General features: G+C 44.6%; 1 protein-coding gene across 1 annotated transcript; it reads left to right on the plus strand.

The window, feature by feature from the left end:
• Positions 1 to 7702: 7702 nt before the first annotated feature.
• Positions 7703 to 11574, plus strand: LOC121443207 (uncharacterized protein C2orf78 homolog; the record flags this gene model as incomplete). The annotated part of the gene is made up of 2 exons (XM_041644881.1): positions 7703 to 8462; positions 9707 to 11574. Coding segments are annotated over 2 exons (2628 nt in total), but the record flags the coding sequence as incomplete, so codon positions are not given.
• Positions 11575 to 20733: the final 9159 nt, after the last annotated feature.

The following is a 20733-nucleotide window of genomic DNA, read 5'->3' on the forward strand; positions in this document are numbered from 1 at the left end:
TTGAATTTACTTGAGTGTATTATTGAACACAGCATGGTCTGTGTTTTAGTTTGCTCTCACCTATATACTTGGCACAACTAAGAGTTTTGTCATTTTGAGTTAAAGACTTCAGGAGTTCATTGACAGGGTATGTGGATTTTAGTTAATTTCTTTCATAAAATGCAGTCAGCGTGAGTAATGTCACCTAACAATGTACATTCCTACAGAATGGGAGAACAAACACCTTCTCACCCAAGTCAACAGTAATGATCTTGTGGGATTACCCACGTTACTTGAAAGTGAAGGAATGTTGGGTTACAAGCACTGGGCATCATTTTTATATGTAGATGTGTAAAATAAAGCAAAAACTCACATGGATATGGTATATGGGACAGGAAATCAAAGTCCCTAGGGCTCTTTCATTAATGGAAGCCAGCAACACAGCTATGTAAAGTGCTCCCCTAGTAATGGGGCAAGGCACAAGAAAGACATCAGAGATCACCCACAATGCACTATTCCATTGACACCTCTGGACCATGTTATTAATGGGAACCCCAAAATTGAATAATAATGAACAAATTGGTCAGAAAAATGCTTACTTTGCGATGCTACTTGGAGCACAACTGAGATACAACAGAGGGGCAATAGTGACGACTTCAAGTACCAATGCACACACTCCTATTTAGCTTATATAGCATAAAACAAACCAGGATCCGAAGGAAAGAGGATAGTTCAATTCAGTGGTTGCCTCCCGGAAGTAGCCTCTCAGACTGATTGTGAAACATGATCTTTTTTTTTGAATATTTATTTATTATGTATACAATATTCTGTCTGTGTGTATGCCTGCAGGCCAGAAGAGGGCACCAGACCCCATTACCCATGGTTTTGAGCCATCACGTGGTTGCTGGGAATTGAACTCAGGACCTTTGGAAGTCAGCAGGCAATGCTCTTAACCTCTGAGCCATCTCTCCAGCCCCTGGAACATGATCTTTATCATTAAATGACAGAGAAGGACCTAGTCTATGCTCGGCAATACTATACAAACACAGTGGAACTTGGAATATATAAGAATGTTGGCTGAGCAAATCTAAAGAGTGCCAGGAAGGAGAAATCCCCTGTGGTCTCTGATTTACCTCTTACCTCAATGTACTGCCTTGGTCTCCTGTTCTGGATTGCTTAAACAATGGTCTGTAAAGCATAACATGAAAGACACTTGATCCTGCACCAAGTTAGCTGAGATTTCTCTGTTTAGGTCTGTATCTCATTTTTTAATTGGGTTATTTGAAATGTTGATGTCTAATTTCTTGAGTTCTTTACATATTTTGGAGATCAGTCCTTTGTCTGATGTGGGGTTGGTGAAGATCTTTTCCCATTCAGTAGGCTGCCTTTTTCTCTTATTGACTGTGTCCTTTGCTTTACAGAAGTTTCTCAGTTTCAGGAAGTTCCATGTATTAATTGTTGCTCTCAGGGTCTGTGCTACTGGGGTAATATTTAGGAAGTGGTCTCACGTGTCCATGCATTGAAGACTACTTCCCACTTTCTCTTCTATTAGGTTCTGTGTGGTCAGATTTATATTAAGATCCATTTAGACTTGAGTTTTGTGCATGGGGATAGATATGAATGTTCAACATCCTTAGCAGTCAGGGAAATGAAGATCAAAATAACTCTGAGATACCATCTTACACCTGTCAGAATGACTAAGATCAAAAACTCCAACGATGCTTATGCTGGAGAGGATGTGGAATAAGGAGAATACTCATCCATTGCTGGTGGGAAAGAAAACTTGTACAACCACTTTGGAAATCAGTATGGTGGTTTCTCAGAAAATTGGCCATCAACCTACCTCAGAATCCAGCAATGCCACTCCTAGGCATATTCCCAAAAGATGTTCAATCATACTCTAAAGACGTTTGTTTGACTATGTTCATAGCAGCATTATTTGTAACAGCCAGAACATGGAAACAACCTCAACCAATGAATGATATCTTGAAATTTGCGTGCAAAAGGGTGGAACTAGAAAACACCATCCTGAGTGAGGTAACCCAGACCCAAACAGATGAATATGGTATGTACTCACTATGTATGTATGTAAAAAAGTGGATACTAGCTATAAACAAAGGATATTGAGGCTATATTTCATAATCCTAGTGAAGTTAAGGAACAAGGTGAACCCTAAGAAAAACGTATATAGATCCACCTGGGAAGGGGAAATAGCCAAGATCACCTGACAAAATTGGGAATATCGGTGTAGAGGGGAGAATGGAGGATGGAAGGGGAAGAGGAAAGTAGAAGGGGAGGGGTGAGGAGAACTTGAGGGAATAGGATAGTCTAGATGGAGGAAGGTCAGAGATGAGAGCAAGGAAAGAGATATTTTGATTGAGGGAGCCATTATGGGACTAGTATGAAACCTTCGCTCTAGAGAAATTCCCAGGAATCCAAAAGGATGACCCCAGCTAAGACTCTAAGCAACAGAGGAGAGGGTGCCCGAACTGGCCTTGCCCTGTGAACAAACTGATGAATATTTTAAATATCACCATAGAACCTTCATCCAGCAATTGATGGAAACAGAGGCAAAGACCTGCATCAGAGCACGGAACTGAGCTTCCAAAGTCCAGTTAAAGAATGGGAGGAGTAAGAATATGAGCAAAGAGGTCAAGACCATGATGGGGACACCCACTGAAACAGTCTACCTGAGCTAATGGGAGCTCACCAAATCCAGCCATACTGGGAAGGAACAAGAAGCTAAATAAGAAGGTGAACCCAAAGAAAAACATATAGTTATCCTCCTGGATATTGGGAGTAGACAAGATTGCCGGGCAAAAAACTGGGATCTTGGGAGTGGGGTGGGATGGGGGTAAAGGGAGATGGGGAGAGAAAAGTGAGAAGGGGAGGATGGGGGGTACTTGGGGGAATGGGATGGTTGGTATACAGGAAGGGTGGATATGGGAGCAGGGAAGTATATATCTTAATTAAGGGAGGGATCTTAGGGTTGGCAAGAGACTTGAACTAAAGGGGCTCCCAGGTGCCCAGGGAAATGTCCCCCGATTAGTTCCTTGGGCAGCTGAGGATAGGGAACCTGAAATGGCCCTATCCTATAGCCATACTGATGAATATCTTGCATATCACCATAGAACCTTCTTCTGGCGATGGATGGAGATAGACACAGAGACCCACATTGGAGCACCGGAATGAGCTCCCAAGGTCCCAATGAGGAGCAGAAGGAGGGAGAACATGAGCAAGGAAGTCAGGACCGCGAGAAGTGCACCCACCCACTGAGACAGTGGGGCTGATCTATTGGGAGCTCACCAAGGCCAGCTGGACTGGCACTGAAAAAGCATGGGATAAAACCGGACTCTCTGAACATGGTGGACAATGAGGGCTGATGAAAAGCCAAGGACGATGGCACTGGGTTTTGATCCTACTGCATGTACTGGCTTTGTGGGAGCCTAGCCAGTTTGGATGCTCACCTTCCTAGACCTGGATGGATGGGGGAGACCTTGGACTTCCCACAGGGCAGGGAACCCTGACTGCTCTTCAGACTGGAGAGGGAGGGGGAGAGAAGTGGGGGGACTGGGAGGGAAATGGAAGGCTGGGAGGAGGCAGAAATGTTTTTTTTTCCATAAAGAAATAAATAAATAAAAAGAAAATGTAACACCCGATTTTGTGTTACACCCTCGGTACAGTTCGCGAGCCACTGTACCGAACGCGAGTCCAGCAAGAGCATGGAGATTGAAAAGAACAACACACAGAGACCAGTGTCATTCAAAGGAAGATCAGCCAAATGCCATTTATTCAGACTTGGGGAGATCTTTATGTTCCTAACTACTGCACAAGCATCTCTGCCCAGGCAGGTGGGAAATTACCATATTAACAAAGGAGTAAATGCCCTGCAGCTAATCACCAGGCAGGGCAGGGAAAGCACAGAAACACACAGGAAGCTTAGTTAGCTGATCATAAACTGTCCCCACGAATGCACCCCAGGAATAGGGGGACCAGGACCCTACAAGAAAAGCCAAAACAAAAAGAAAAATAATAAAAGAATAAAGAAAAGAAAAAAAAAGAATAGGACCAAACTAGTCCCTCTGAAAGTTGTTGACAGTTGCATGGCTGGGGCAGACTGAGGGGCCACTGACAATAGCACCAGAATTTATCCCTACTGCTTGGGCTGGCTTTTTGGGAACCCATTCTCTTTGGATGTATACCTTGCTCAGCCTAGATATAGTAGGGAGGGCCTTGGACTTTCCACAAACCAATGTGCATTACCCTCTCTGAGGATTGGATAAGGGTTGTGTGAGAGGATGTGAGGAGGGACTGGGAGAAGGGAAGAAGTGGTAACTTGGATTGGTAATTTTTTAAAACATAATCAATTAAAAACCATTCAGAGTAGCTGAGTCTAGGCAGCACAACAGCAACAAGAGACTGAAAAGGGGAACAGTTGTATCCATGCCCACCTTCAGCCATTAGGTTGCCTGTTCCTACCAGCAGCATCCAAATAAAAGCATCTTCATGATACTCAGTGGACCACTGATCTGGAAGATCAAAGTGGCATCACCCATGAGTGTAATGATGATGGGTCAGGCTGGTCCAAGAGTAAAAACATACAAAGAAGGGATGAAAGAATACGAGAGAGTTGTCAGTCCAGCATGGGCCAGCACAGAATAAGGAAGGACTGTAGGAGAAGCTGTTCTTCCTTTTGGAGACTACAGCTCCCAGCATCCCCCTGGACTGGAAGCCCCAAAGGCACAGGGCATTTCTCCCAGACGCCTGTGAGTTCCCCGTTAAAAACAGGGGTCACCACGAGCTCTCTCTCTCTCTCTCTCTCTCTCTCTCTCTCTCTCTCTCTGCCCTTCTCTCCTTTCATCTCTGCACACCTGTCCCTTACTTGTTGTTACCCCCCCATTAAAGTGCACCCACGTGGGACCGCAGCGTGTCTGTGTCTCCTTCCTAACCCCAAATCGCCCTGTGTCTCGCGTAATGTCTCCACTCTCTAACCCCACAGACAGACAAACAAGACAAAAAAGAATAACAGAAGCAACAAGAAGACAAGTGTCTTAGAGTTCATCAATATGCACGCAGCACACTGAGCCCTGACCTTGCACATAGTCACAAAGGAACACTTTGATCTCTTCCTTGGGTCATGGACAGATGCTGATGGCACAAAAGCCAGATGCACTGCAATGGCCTATCACCTGAGTTCCCTCAACAGCAGTTCTCCCTCCTGCCCAAGACTACTCACTGTATGTAAGTGTAGGCTGATGGGACACTTTCTGTTGGAAGGTGACACATCATGTGTACATTACACACCGCTTCATCAGTGAACCTTATGAGAGCACTGCCATGATAGCCTAGGCTAAACGCCATGGGAAGTGGCACGTCCATGCCATGATTGCCTCTTTCACTAGCCCACACCTCAGCCTCCATGGCTACTGTTGGTCTCCTGGCATCTTCTCCAACCAATCCCATCTTCTAGTTAGGAATCGAACCTTCCCATTGGCTGTTGCCTCATTTATGACATCATTCTCCCTCCAACCCTACCAGCACCTGGTAGAATCTTGGTGTTTCCATGGTGATGACTGTAAACAACTTTGGATCATCACAGGTCCAGGTGACCAGTGACCAGTGAGTGCTGTCTGATACTGGACACACTTGCCACTGAGGTCAGCTGATCAGAAAAAGCCGACCGATTATCTTGCTCCATTGTACTTTGGATTGCTGATCCTCTCCCCTTGACCATGTCAGGTAAGGATAGAGACTTTAAAACATGTGATCTTCTCCATTGACTTTTACTATACTAATAAATCTTTGCTGAATGTGGATAGTATTGATGTTGATATAGATATCTAGATTTGAATGTCACATTTAGCTTTGGTTCTTACTAAGTAGGTGATTTTAGACAAAAAGTTTATTCTCAAGTGTTTTCCATCCGCCTCAAGGAGTGAACAGTGTCACTATGCTTGGGTCCTGTACTGTTGGGTTTTCAGAAGAAAGTGAAGAGGGAATAAAATCAGGCTCTTTTGGATGGTATTAAACTACAGAGACACGGGAACATGAACAAGGCACGCAGAGATCTAGCACTCCACACCACTAATGAGACAGTCTCCCCCCACTACTGTTTCCAGTCTTAGTTTAAAATTCAGGGCGACTCTAACAGTATTGGTCACACCACGGATGGTGGCACACAACTATAATCACAACACAGAGAGAACTGGGTGGGATGGAGATCAGTTCAAGTCTGACATGCTCTACACTGGCCTCTCTCCATACTCACCAAATGAATATTGACTATGGACAAAATGGCGACTGCCATGTTGTGCAGTCACTTGGACTTCCCTGGATTAAACATGGAGAGTGGAAGAGAATAAGAGGACTGTGGAATCTGAGAAGGCAGTTGTTGTACTGAAATTAATATTGACAGTGTTGCTGGAAGGACAGACCCACAGGAAGTCAGGGAAGGGGGCAAACACAGTACGGGTCTAGAAAGTATATAAATATATGAAGGCACACTGCAGAGGGGACCCTGGTGGTCCACAATGGTAGTTTAGAACACAATGTTGAAGACGACCACAGATTATAATCAAAACAGACAAGGCATTGTCATTTCCCAAGCCATGTTTAACCAAACGTACTGTTCAGATTAGTCTATACAAAGGTTCCCTGGCACATATAGAAAGAATATCCTGATCTGGTCCCTGGCTCTTACACTCCATCCAGACCACTTTCTGCCCAGTTCCCCATGTCTCATGTGCACTGGTGGTGTTGGATAGGATCAACTGAAGCTGCGAAGTCCAGTCAGTTAGAGTCTGACCATGGCAACTGACACGCTGTTGTGAGGGGGGATTCTCACACGGATTCCCCCTTAGAAGAGATAAAAAAACTAAGTTACTGAGGAGCTGTTAAGAAAACAATTTAATCAACAGATATTAAATTGAGAAGCAATCATATTCAGAGATGAACCCCATAAAACATTAGCAGTCTCAAGAGGACACACTAAACTGGTGCAAACACGAAGAAATGTTGTCAGTAGGTTGTATTTCTGAAATCATATTTGAATAATGCTTAAAAGTTATAAGATTATAAGAGATCCTCAATTATACAAGAAATGCAAGGGGAAAAAAGAGAGAGGGGGAAGGAATAATTACCTCAATTTGGTACACATTTGTTAAACATCATTTCAGAAAAAAACTCAATAAAATAGAGATTGGCCTGGTGGACATGGCAGGGGCTCCAGCACCAGCACTTTAGAGGCAGAAGCAGACCTGTCTGTGTGATTTCAAAGCCAGACTGATCAACGTAGAGTGAGTTTAGGTCACTCTATACTGTAAGATCTGCAGAGAACAGGACAAAGTTCCAGGTATGGAATATGCCTATGGGTCTCTTCCCAATAATAACCTCTGTTGTAGAATATATTTGCGAGGAAGTGTCCCAACAGGCATGATTATATTACAATCAGGGAAAAGGAGCATCGTGTCTAGATCTGAGTGAGGATTAAGCCAGATTGACCAGGATTTCCATGCCCACACAGGAAAAAGCAGACAGTTCATCTCGTGATTGTCATCCTTCATAGCCCCACCGATCAATCTTAACCCACTTGCTTGGCATATGTAAGGGAACATAGATGCTAGACTCTCCCACTCAGTACAACCTGGAGATAACACAGTCCCTCCCAGGGGGTAGAAAGCCTCCATCTCAACTTTTTCCAACTCTCTTCTTGCTTCCTACAGAAAATTGCCAAAGTGCACCTTTCACTGGGACAGAATGTGCTCTGCAGCCCTCTGTGCCTGTGCTGAGGAATGCCACACCCTCAGCAGGAACTGTGTGCAATTTCTATGGGGTCTGCACCCCAGCTGTGAGCTCAGCATGGCTCCTGTCATCAGACTCCAGCACATGCTGCCAGCAGCTCATGGACAGTGCCTGTCTTTACCAACGAGCTGGCACGACCATGCTGACTGAGCCAACTGACCAGAACCAGATCTCTACTTCGACATTTTCCTATCCAGGTGTTCTCCACTGGGATCTCAGAGAAAGCACCACCAGAAGGGAAGCTCCATTCCTGGATGCCCCTGTAACTGTCATTGACCAGAATACCACCCCCTCGTCTAGGTCTATAACAGCCCAGTGTGACAATACTTTCCATATCAATGCATTACCGCCATCCTATCCAACACTGTCTGCCTGCCTTGTAGAGGCAACGCCATCAAATCTACCAGATCAACGATATATCCTGGCACCTTGCTACCTGGATGGAAGTCAGGTCTATTACAATGACCAGAACAGCCTGGGTCCTCCGATGGCTGAAGAATTCTGGCAGTGCCTGCAGGCCTATGGCTCTGTGTCCTGCTCTGGGAATCAGGCTTCCTCTCTGCACCCAGGGATGGTGATGGCACTACAGGAGATTCAGCCAATGAACATCCAAACACCTCTCTCCACCTCTCCCATCTACTGGCCCACATCTGCTCAAACCATGCCAGACACCAGTCTTCAAGGTGAGTAAAGCCAGGAAGGGAGGTGTGAGATCAGCCCTCAGAGGAGACACAGCTCTACCTTTCAGAAGTGGATGTCCACACAGAGGAAGAATGGGAGTCCTGACATGTAGGCTGTGGCTCAGGCTCATTACCCCTAAATTCAGTCTCTATAATGAGAGAGAATACAGGAAAGTGAGTGACATTCAACCTTCATTAAGACATGTCCAAGGACCACACCACAGGAACGCATTTCACTGCCAAGGCTAATCAGGCCCATGCAGCAGCTCACTAAAATCACCTCCTTCCTAATCTATGTCTCCAGATTCTAGATGACATCGAGAATTTTATCTGTTTTTGTACAACTAAGTTTCCCCTGAGTTGAAACTAGTATCCAGAGAAATGGAACCCTGAATCTGACCTGGAGGAAGTCTTCTCCCACACTCCAAGTGTCTGCTGTGACATTCTCTAACACTTAAGCTCTAGTGACAGTCTGCTTTGACCTGTGTAATATTGATAAGCAGGGTTGAAGCATCTCACCCTATCTGTCACGATCAACCTCTCTCTTTTTCTCTGTCTCTTTTCCTCCTCTACATCTCTCTTCCACTTTCTCTTTTTCTTTTACTCTTTCTTTCTGAATCTTCAGCAGTGACCCAAGGCCAAGACTATGTAGACATGTTCTCTGTTACAAAGTTGATGCTCAAAGCTTTCGCAGTCTTACATTTTGACATCACTAACAAAAATTCTGTGAAACGTGAACCTTAAGGAATGTCATGGCTTTTGAACCGCTTGCCTTTCAGAATTGAGGAACTGATATGGATACCTAAACCCAAATAAAAATCCAGGCTTCAGGGGCCATATGAGTAATACAATGAACAGAAAGAAACTGGTGGAGATGAGTAAGATTAGGAAACAGTGAGCAACACAACCTGTCTCAGAGCAAACTCCCAAGGCAATGAGAGGCACTGTTTCAAAGGAAAATGGGGGAGAAAGGGAAGAGCGCACACCAAGGAATTCTGTCACCTCCCCATGATCACTAAGCATGTACACACCACACAAACACAAGAGAAAACGTGATCTCACACGGTCATGAGAAACAAATGAGTAGTTACTATGTGTCTCCAAAGAGGGCTGCTTTCCCTGCTCCTCCAGCAGAGCTCATAGCAATGCCTGCAACACTGCTGCAGGAGCCTCAGTGCTCAGGTGCACTGAAAGCGGGGGTAGCATCTCACTTACCAGGCACTGACTTCGAACTTCCTCTTTTTCAGTGGTGGAGAGGGAGACAACCCTGGGGTTGACACCTTCAGGGCAGACACTGTGTCTGCTGCAGAGTCCAGACCTCGGCAATGCCTGCACCCAGGATGCCCAGATGAAGACAGCACCTGTCAGTGGGAACAGGTCATTAATTGCCCTCATGCACAGTCCTTCTGAATTCCTGGCCTTGCCTCCAGCCCCAAGCCTGGAAAAGACACAGAAGAACAATGCAGATGAGATGAATGCTGAGCAATCAACACCTCTGGATTCCTATGAGGGCACAAAATGTAACCAAGACGCATCACCCCTCCCTTCAGCATACCCTGGCATGCAGCAGCCCTTGAACTACAGTGATGTTGGGAGCCTGAGGCAGAAGCTAGCTTCTCAAAATGCCACTTTGGGAAACAGTAGCCTTGGTCTGGAAGACCCTGAGGCTCTGCAGAGTGTCATGGAGTCTAGCAATGACTTTGCAGACATGACTACTCTGGTGGCAGATATTCACCTTCCCCAACTCTTAAACTTCAACACTGGCCTTGACCAAATGGAAGATCACACAGCAAGCCAAACCAAAGACTCCAAAGACATCAGGAGGGACCAGGCCCAGTCACGCACCAGCATCTTTAATGGACTATCTGAACTGGGCATCAAGAAAAACCAGAAAGTCTCTGATGTGTTTCATGGAGCTCTTCAGGCCAGAACCCATCACGAGGATATGCTGAAGGAAGATGATCCTGGAACCATAGACAACACGGCCAACCACGTGCAGGGCAAATCTCAGATATTTGTACCCAAGAGGCCCAGCGTAGCAAGGGCACAGGGGAAAGAAAAGGCCAAGGACACCAGAGGAAACAGCTCCAAGAAAACAGAGGAGCTGAAGCCATCAAGTCACAGAGTCAAGGCAGAAGAGAAGCCCGCCATCCCAAAGACCAAGAGGAAGAGGAATCCACCTGAGCTCAGCCATGACAGCTTTAAGAAGCCTCGAACTCACCTCGGCATGCACATGCTGGCGTCTGTGCAGGTCTTTCACCCACTGGGGAAGAAGAGTGAGAGGAAAACTGGCGTCTCCTCCTCCCGGGCTCTGCTGAACTTGAGCAGCAACAAAGATCCCAGGACAGGCCCAACCGCCACATCCCTGGGAGATGCGCCCCGTGAGGGTCGAGGCCCTGGTAGAATCCCGGGCAATGCTCAGAGAACAGAGAGCAGTGCTCCCAAGCGGTGTCCATCTCTGTGCCTGGATGAGCTGTCCCCAGCTGGGAAGGTCAAATTAGTACCTCTGCCTTTCCTAGCCCTGGACAAGCCTCAAGACAGACCTGTTTCCAGAAAGCTTCACTGCCTGGCTTCGCACAGGCCCACTACAGCTTACCCAGTGAGGTCTCAATCCCACACTGCTAGGCAACCCAAACTCAAGTCATCCCAACCAGCTCCTGCCAGCACATCACTGATGGCCTCTGACAAGTCGGCTCTGCCAGTTGCCACCAGTGCCACACGTCCAATTAGAAGCAAGCCCATCCAGTCTTGCCCTGGGCCTCAACCGCCTGCCTCTTTGCCTGCACCCTACAGAGCATCATCTCACACTTCACTCCACAGGGAGCCTCTTTCTTTTGCCACAAACAAGACCCTAGATCCTCCCCAGCCTCAATCCCAATACCTGCGGCAAGATTTCAGCCACTTACCAATTCCTTGGAAGAAAGTCAACATTCCGGGGCCAGTCATCTCACAGCCTATCACTGAAGAGCAGAGGCCAGAGAGGGAGGCCATGAAGAGGCGGGCTCAACAGGAGAGAGAGAATGCTGCCAAGTGTACCTCTCTGGGAAAACCACAGCTTTTCCTTCAGAGGGAGAAAGATATGGAAATTTCGAGATATTATGGCTATGCAGTGTAAGTGCTGCCCAAACCTTTGGGACACAACGCTATTCATCACACACAGGTAAGATGTAGATACACATAGATATTCATGCATACATGAAGTTTAGAGGCTTAGCTGAATGTGTAGATATGTAGATACATACATAGTAATGCAGAATAATATTTAGATGTATGCATATATGTGAAGGGAAAGAAATAGTTTATAAATTTATAAATACTTGAAGACATTATAAGTGACTGTAGAAACTTAAGACTGCGATTTTATCCATGAGTATATAGAGAGGGCTTTGATGTCTTCCTTAGAACTTTACTATTATTAATTTATGTTTCCTAATTATGTAATAATACATGTGACATAGATACAACATATGCTATAAGTCAGTGGTACTACTTATTTAATGTTAAATCTGTAGCAAAAAGCTCTAGTGGCAATAAGATTATTTTCCTGGAATTTAATTTTCAGGATTCTAGGATGATGTGGGAGTCCCCTCTGTATGCTGTGAATATGTTTTATTACCACTGGTCATTAATGAGTAAATCTGTTTCAGCCAATGACTGAGCAGGTCAAAGCCATGTAGGAAATTCGAACTGAGATGTAGAGAGAAAGCAGGCAAACTCAAAGAGATGCCATGTAGCTGCCGAAGGAGAAAGATGCCTCAATGCCCGAACATTGCCAATAGGTCACAGACTCACGGTGATAACAGGTTAATATTACTTGGCTTTATTAAGATGTTAGAGTTAGCCAGGAATATGCTGGGGTCATTGGCCGAACAGTACTGTAATTAATGTGGTTTCTGTCTGATTATTCACGTCAGAGTTACTGAACATGGTAAGTTTCCTAGAGTGCATACTGTAAAGTGAACACACTACTGCTGTCGCCACATCTCCTCCCATTTCAAACCTCAAACACGAGCCCTTTAGACATCAGTACTCTGCCTGCATTTCATGATATGAAACATAGGGTCCATGTGTGCATAATCAAGATCCTACCTTGAAAGAAATTCTACAAGGTGGAGTATCTTTCTGAGATGGGTTGATTTGGATTACTGGGTTTGTCTCAAATTGTATCAATCTTTGAAATTATCCATTTAACATGTTTGTTTTTCGTGTGTGTGTGTGTGTGTGTGTGTGTGTGTGTGTGTGTGTGTGTGTCGTCCACATGAACTACTGCGTAACAAATGTATGGAGTGCCCAGAGAGGCCAAACCTGGGCATCAGTTCTCTGGAGTCTGTAATTAAGAGAGACTGAAAACCATCATGAGGTGCTCTGAATTCTACCTGGGGATTCTGCGAGAAAATCAAGTGTTCTTCTCTAAGGAGCCATCTCATCGAACCCGAGTTGAGTACACATAATGGACTGACATTTGATCGCCTGATATTTTCCTCCATCCTGACCTGTCCCTAAATCTTAACCTCCTTGCACTATTCTGTGCTCTAACTGTTTCAGAGTTTGTAACACATTGTCCTCTGAGGCATATGGCATTAACCTTGTATGGGGTGACACATAAGAAATAGAATTAATTTATATATAAGTTTAGTTTCTTGAGACAATGTTTCTCTTCATATCACTGAATATTTGGGAACTGACCTCGCTAATCAGGCTAGCCTTGAAATCACAAAGATCTGCCTGACACTGCCTTTGTAATGCCTTTGCCTGTGTCCCTGCCTCAAGAGTGCTGGGACTAAAGGAATGCACCAAAATCCCAGGTGAAAGCACCTTCCTTTCTGTATGTGTGGGTCACCGATTTCCCCACCATGATTATGTGAGGATGTATGTTAGCAACAGTACATTTTTGATAGCTACCAAAAGTCACAGAGGCTGAACTGCTTGCGCTTACAACTGTAATTCAACACAGGTTCATTGTTCTGAAAAATTGCTACTCAAACAGAGATCATAGGAACGCCTTCCCCATCACTATAAGGGCCTACTAAGTGGAGAGGGCACAGAAGGAGGGGAGCATCTCACTTACCAGTCACTAACTTCTTCCTTGACTCTTTTTCAGTGTTGGAGAAGGGGGTGTCCCTGGGACTGACACCTCAGGACAGACAGTCCATCAGTTGCAGTCCACAATGTTGCTAGTATTCCACCCTGGATTCACAGATGAGGATGCCACCTGTTGATAGGGACAGGTCATTGACTGCCCCTATCCAAAGGTCTCCCAAATTCCTGGCCTTGCCAACAGCTCTCATCCTAGGCGGAAAAAAAAGAAAACAATGTGAATTAGACGACAGCCAATCTATCAATGCTTAAGGATCCCTTAAAGGCACACAGGAAACCTAGTCCCATCACTTCTCCCTTTAGCACACCCCAACTTGCAGCACACGCTGTGCTTTACTGACACTAACACCCTGAGGCAGAAGCTTGCTGTTGACCATGTCTCCTTGCTAAGCAGCACCTTTGGCCATCATGAGCCTGGCACATGCACACTGTGATGGTCTCCAGCATAGACTTTGCTGACATGACTACACCGGGGCCAGATATTCACCTTCCACAATTTTTCAAATAACTCAATGTATTAAACATAATCAGAGATGCACAGCATCCTTATCCAAAGACTCCATAGTCATCAGGAGGGAATAAGCTGGGGCTCATGAGCAAGACAAAACCAAGAGGACCAGAGAAAACAGCTTCAAGAAAACAGAGGAGCTGAAGCAGTTTAGGAAGAGTCAAGTCAGAAGAGAAGCACACCATCCCAGGAACAAAAGGAGGAGGAATCCACCTGTGCTCAGCCACCACAGCTTTAAGAAGCCTCGAACCCACCCCAGCATGCACACGCGGGAGTCCGGTAAGGGCTTTCACCTCTTGTGGGGGAAGTGAGAGAAGAAAACTGGCCTCCCCTGAACTCTGTCAACTCTTCCTGCTACTCTGTACTCTATTATTACAAGAGTTTATTGAACTTTGATCTCTGGGGAAGTGGCATTGGATATTTGCAGGGTGACCTTTATTCACTTTCTTTTAGTTCCTTGAGAGAGACTTCTCTCCAAAGCACTATATGTCCTGGTAATAACATCATAGACCAGGTTAGCCTTGAACTCAGTGATCTGCTAGACTCTGCCTCTGCCGCTTCCTCTGTCTTTTGAGTCCCTGCCTCAAGAGTGCTGCGACTAAAGATGTGCTTCAACAATGCAGGTAGAATCAAGATTCTTTCTGTACATGTGGATCACCAGGTTTCCCAGCATGATTTGATGAAGAGTCCATGTGTAGGCAAGGCGATTCTTGCTACTGACCTAAAATCACAAGAGACTTAACTGAATGTATTGACTTAGCTGTATGTATTTACAACTGCAACTCAACTCAGATTCTTTTTTCTGACAGTACCTTTGTTTCACTTGTAGGCTGGACTTCTGACAATGCCTATCTACTTCCAGATAGTACAACATCTGGATTTGACTCAAGGAATGTATTCAACCGGTCCCTAGATATTTATGGTGTTTGTATTTTCTCAATAGGTAATCCCCAGCTACTGTGTAGACACAATACTGTCCATTCTAACAAAGCCTATTTGCTGTCCAGAGTCACTGGTCTAGATAAATATAACACAGCCAGCCGGAAAGGATCCCACAACCTGTATCCAAGCATCCTGACAGGGGCACGATTGACTACAAGAGAATGAAGGAAAGCAATAGTTTAGGGAGGTCTCTGGTTTGATCACTCTCTCTGTGTTTTTTAACTACAGAATTTGGGACTCCGTGAGTCTACTGGGCTTCACTGTACTCCTCAGAAAAACAGAAAGGCATTTGAATGGATATACATTCATGTTAAGATGATTATTTTAATCTTTATGTTTTCAAATTAAGTGTCTGGTAGAATAACACTTGTTGAACAAAGCTCAGGAATTATTTTACATATTAAAGCAATTAACAAAAAGATGTACTGAATTCTTCTCATGGACTTTAAGTCTCATTGTACTATTTATTCAATGAACAGATTTTATTCTGTATATTGTATACTGACAACAGCACTCAGTTCCCACCACCTGGCCATTCCTTAGCTCTCACCAAATATCTTAGGCAATGTTCTTCTGCTTTATACTACTGCTTACAATTTCATGAATGTCTATATGTAGAGATGTGTCACCAAGGATCCACATAGTGAGACAGGATAAGAAGATGTTTCTGTGGGACTGGATACATTTGGTACAATACAATTATCTCGAGTTCCAAGGATTCTCCTGCAATCACCTTGACTGCATTCATTGTTTTTACTGTAACCAGTTCCACTGTGTGCAGACGTCACGTATTTCTTATCATTTGCTCTGCTACTGGACACCAAGTTCAGGCCCTAACACAGGTATCCGAATCCTGAACAAACTGCAATGTACAGCAATGTGCAGAGCAATAACCCATCCAACGCCTTGGAACAGCATGGACAGGAGGAGTGGTAGACCTGGTTTGGTGTTTAAAGACACTGTATACTGAAATACACAGAGGGTACAATACTTCACATTACACCCACCAACTGATCTCCTGCTCCTACGGAAGCAATACTTGCAAGTCCCCAACTTTCAGATAACTCTCCACTTCTTATATTCTGTACCATCTAGAAAGATCAAGTCCAACTGATCTTAGCTAAAATATCTCGATGGGATAGTCATTTTATTCTAGGGTAAAACACCAGGCTACACTACTCTACCTGACTGCATTAGCTCTTACACTGCATTCCTGCTTGCATGACAGCCCCTGATATTTGGATGGACTGCATTGTACATGATCCATTTTGGCATAAGAGGCAATCATCTCACCACAACAGCAGCCACAGCCACTGAGTATCAGCAGCCAAAACTTTTACAGTTTTTCCATCAGCACCAAAAGCACACAGAAAAGGAAGTCGAGAAAGGAGACAGACTGGAGCAGTTCCATCAACACTTGCAGCTACACTAATCTCACGCAGAAGCACAAAGGTTTAGAAGGGAAATACAAAGGCCCATCCATTCCCTTCAATAAAGCAGTAGGAGTTCCCTTCCCACTGTGACCTGTGATCCTCTGAGTCACAGGAGATTCTGTTGTGCATCACGGTACAACATAAAAATTCCCTTCTATGAAAGCCAGCCTGCTAGCAGGAAGGGAGATTACAGTTCAGTCCAAGTCTGACTTCTAGATATCCTACATCTGAAACAGAGGGACGGGACAATCATCTACTTCTTACTCATACCAAATAAAAGGATCCAAAGAGCTTCATCTTTTGGGAGGTCTTGAAGAGTTTCTTGACCGACATCTCCTGAGTCTTAAGATCATTTCTGGGACATAGAATATAGCAGGCATATGGCTTCAGTGAGTGCCACATTTCCACTCATTCAGGGTCCCATTTCTCAACTTCTCTAACTTACTTTTGCTCTCCTTGGAGATGCAATCCATAATTTTCAGGCACTGTGACGATACCACGGTACCACCGACGATAAGAAATGTTTCGTACACATGTGAGCAGGCTCTGTGCAGACCTGCCAATGCCAATTCTATCAGGGGATAGCCTTTGTGCAAAGTCACACACTAAGCAGATTCTCTAAATAGGGAGGGCAGTCTATTCCACTGCAGCTTGCAAAGATCCCCTCACATGGAATTTTGTAATCTAGATAATACAACAAGTCCCTTCAGCTCCTAGTTTTCAGGATTCTCATGGGGCCAGGGCACATCATAACAGCTCTTACGCATCTGGTAGTATCAAACCAATCTCTTTACACTGACTCAAAGACAAGAACATGGCCATCATATACCCATCCACATGAATGCAGTGTTGAATTTACTTGAGTGTATTATTGAACACAGCATGGTCTGTGTTTTAGTTTGCTCTCACCTATATACTTGGCACAACTAAGAGTTTTGTCATTTTGAGTTAAAGACTTCAGGAGTTCATTGACAGGGTATGTGGATTTTAGTTAATTTCTTTCATAAAATGCAGTCAGCGTGAGTAATGTCACCTAACAATGTACATTCCTACAGAATGGGAGAACAAACACCTTCTCACCCAAGTCAACAGTAATGATCTTGTGGGATTACCCACGTTACTTGAAAGTGAAGGAATGTTGGGTTACAAGCACTGGGCATCATTTTTATATGTAGATGTGTAAAATAAAGCAAAAACTCACATGGATATGGTATATGGGACAGGAAATCAAAGTCCCTAGGGCTCTTTCATTAATGGAAGCCAGCAACACAGCTATGTAAAGTGCTCCCCTAGTAATGGGGCAAGGCACAAGAAAGACATCAGAGATCACCCACAATGCACTATTCCATTGACACCTCTGGACCATGTTATTAATGGGAACCCCAAAATTGAATAATAATGAACAAATTGGTCAGAAAAATGCTTACTTTGCGATGCTACTTGGAGCACAACTGAGATACAACAGAGGGGCAATAGTGACGACTTCAAGTACCAATGCACACACTCCTATTTAGCTTATATAGCATAAAACAAACCAGGATCCGAAGGAAAGAGGATAGTTCAATTCAGTGGTTGCCTCCCGGAAGTAGCCTCTCAGACTGATTGTGAAACATGATCTTTTTTTTTGAATATTTATTTATTATGTATACAATATTCTGTCTGTGTGTATGCCTGCAGGCCAGAAGAGGGCACCAGACCCCATTACCCATGGTTTTGAGCCATCACGTGGTTGCTGGGAATTGAACTCAGGACCTTTGGAAGTCAGCAGGCAATGCTCTTAACCTCTGAGCCATCTCTCCAGCCCCTGGAACATGATCTTTATCATTAAATGACAGAGAAGGACCTAGTCTATGCTCGGCAATACTATACAAACACAGTGGAACTTGGAATATATAAGAATGTTGGCTGAGCAAATCTAAAGAGTGCCAGGAAGGAGAAATCCCCTGTGGTCTCTGATTTACCTCTTACCTCAATGTACTGCCTTGGTCTCCTGTTCTGGATTGCTTAAACAATGGTCTGTAAAGCATAACATGAAAGACACTTGATCCTGCACCAAGTTAGCTGAGATTTCTCTGTTTAGGTCTGTATCTCATTTTTTAATTGGGTTATTTGAAATGTTGATGTCTAATTTCTTGAGTTCTTTACATATTTTGGAGATCAGTCCTTTGTCTGATGTGGGGTTGGTGAAGATCTTTTCCCATTCAGTAGGCTGCCTTTTTCTCTTATTGACTGTGTCCTTTGCTTTACAGAAGTTTCTCAGTTTCAGGAAGTTCCATGTATTAATTGTTGCTCTCAGGGTCTGTGCTACTGGGGTAATATTTAGGAAGTGGTCTCACGTGTCCATGCATTGAAGACTACTTCCCACTTTCTCTTCTATTAGGTTCTGTGTGGTCAGATTTATATTAAGATCCATTTAGACTTGAGTTTTGTGCATGGGGATAGATATGAATGTTCAACATCCTTAGCAGTCAGGGAAATGAAGATCAAAATAACTCTGAGATACCATCTTACACCTGTCAGAATGACTAAGATCAAAAACTCCAACGATGCTTATGCTGGAGAGGATGTGGAATAAGGAGAATACTCATCCATTGCTGGTGGGAAAGAAAACTTGTACAACCACTTTGGAAATCAGTATGGTGGTTTCTCAGAAAATTGGCCATCAACCTACCTCAGAATCCAGCAATGCCACTCCTAGGCATATTCCCAAAAGATGTTCAATCATACTCTAAAGACGTTTGTTTGACTATGTTCATAGCAGCATTATTTGTAACAGCCAGAACATGGAAACAACCTCAACCAATGAATGATATCTTGAAATTTGCGTGCAAAAGGGTGGAACTAGAAAACACCATCCTGAGTGAGGTAACCCAGACCCAAACAGATGAATATGGTATGTACTCACTATGTATGTATGTAAAGAAGTGGATACTAGCTATAAACAAAGGATATTGAGGCTATATTTCATAATCCTAGTGAAGTTAAGGAACAAGGTGAACCCTAAGAAAAACGTATATAGATCCACCTGGGAAGGGGAAATAGCCAAGATCACCTGACAAAATTGGGAACATCGGTGTAGAGGGGAGAATGGAGGATGGAAGGGGAAGAGGAACGTAGAAGGGGAGGGGCGAGGAGAACTTGAGGGAATAGGATAGTCTAGATGGAGGAAGGTCAGAGATGAGAGCAAGGAAAGAGATATTTTGATTGAGGGAGCCATTATGGGACTAGTATGAAACCTTCGCTCTAGAGAAATTCCCAGGAATCCAAAAGGATGACCCCAGCTAAGACTCTAAGCAACAGAGGAGAGGGTGCCCGAACTGGCCTTGCCCTGTGAACAAACTGATGAATATTTTAAATATCACCATAGAACCTTCATCCAGCAATTGATGGAAACAGAGGCAAAGACCTGCATCAGAGCACGGAACTGAGCTTCCAAAGTCCAGTTAAAGAATGGGAGGAGTAAGAATATGAGCAAAGAGGTCAAGACCATGATGGGGACACCCACTGAAACAGTCTACCTGAGCTAATGGGAGCTCACCAAATCCAGCCATACTGGGAAGGAACAAGAAGCTAAATAAGAAGGTGAACCCAAAGAAAAACATATAGTTATCCTCCTGGATATTGGGAGTAGACAAGATTGCCGGGCAAAAAACTGGGATCTTGGGAGTGGGGTGGGATGGGGGTAAAGGGAGATGGGGAGAGAAAAGTGAGAAGGGGAGGATGGGGGGTACTTGGGGGAATGGGATGGTTGGTATACAGGAAGGGTGGATATGGGAGCAGGGAAGTATATATCTTAATTAAGGGAGGGATCTTAGGGTTGGCAAGAGACTTGAACTAAAGGGGCTCCCAGGTGCCCAGGGAAATGTCCCCCGATTAGTTCCTTGGGCAGCTGAGGATAGGGAACCTGAAATGGCCCTATCCTATAGCCATACTGATGAATATCTTGCATATCACCATAGAACCTTCTTCTGGCGATGGATGGAGATAGACACAGAGACCCACATTGGAGCACCGGAATGAGCTCCCAAGGTCCCAATGAGGAGCAGAAGGAGGGAGAACATGAGCAAGGAAGTCAGGACCGCGAGAAGTGCACCCACCCACTGAGACAGTGGGGCTGATCTATTGGGAGCTCACCAAGGCCAGCTGGACTGGGACTGAAAAAGCATGGGATAAAACCGGACTCTCTGAACATGGTCGACAATGAGGGCTGATGAAAAGCCAAGGACGATGGCACTGGGTTTTGATCCTACTGCATGTACTGGCTTTGTGGGAGCCTAGCCAGTTTGGATGCTCA

This window comes from Microtus oregoni, unplaced genomic scaffold, assembly GCF_018167655.1.
Source record: "Microtus oregoni isolate MIOR12 unplaced genomic scaffold, Mior012 000102F_ref0000329, whole genome shotgun sequence".
Lineage (NCBI taxonomy): Eukaryota > Metazoa > Chordata > Mammalia > Rodentia > Cricetidae > Microtus > Microtus oregoni.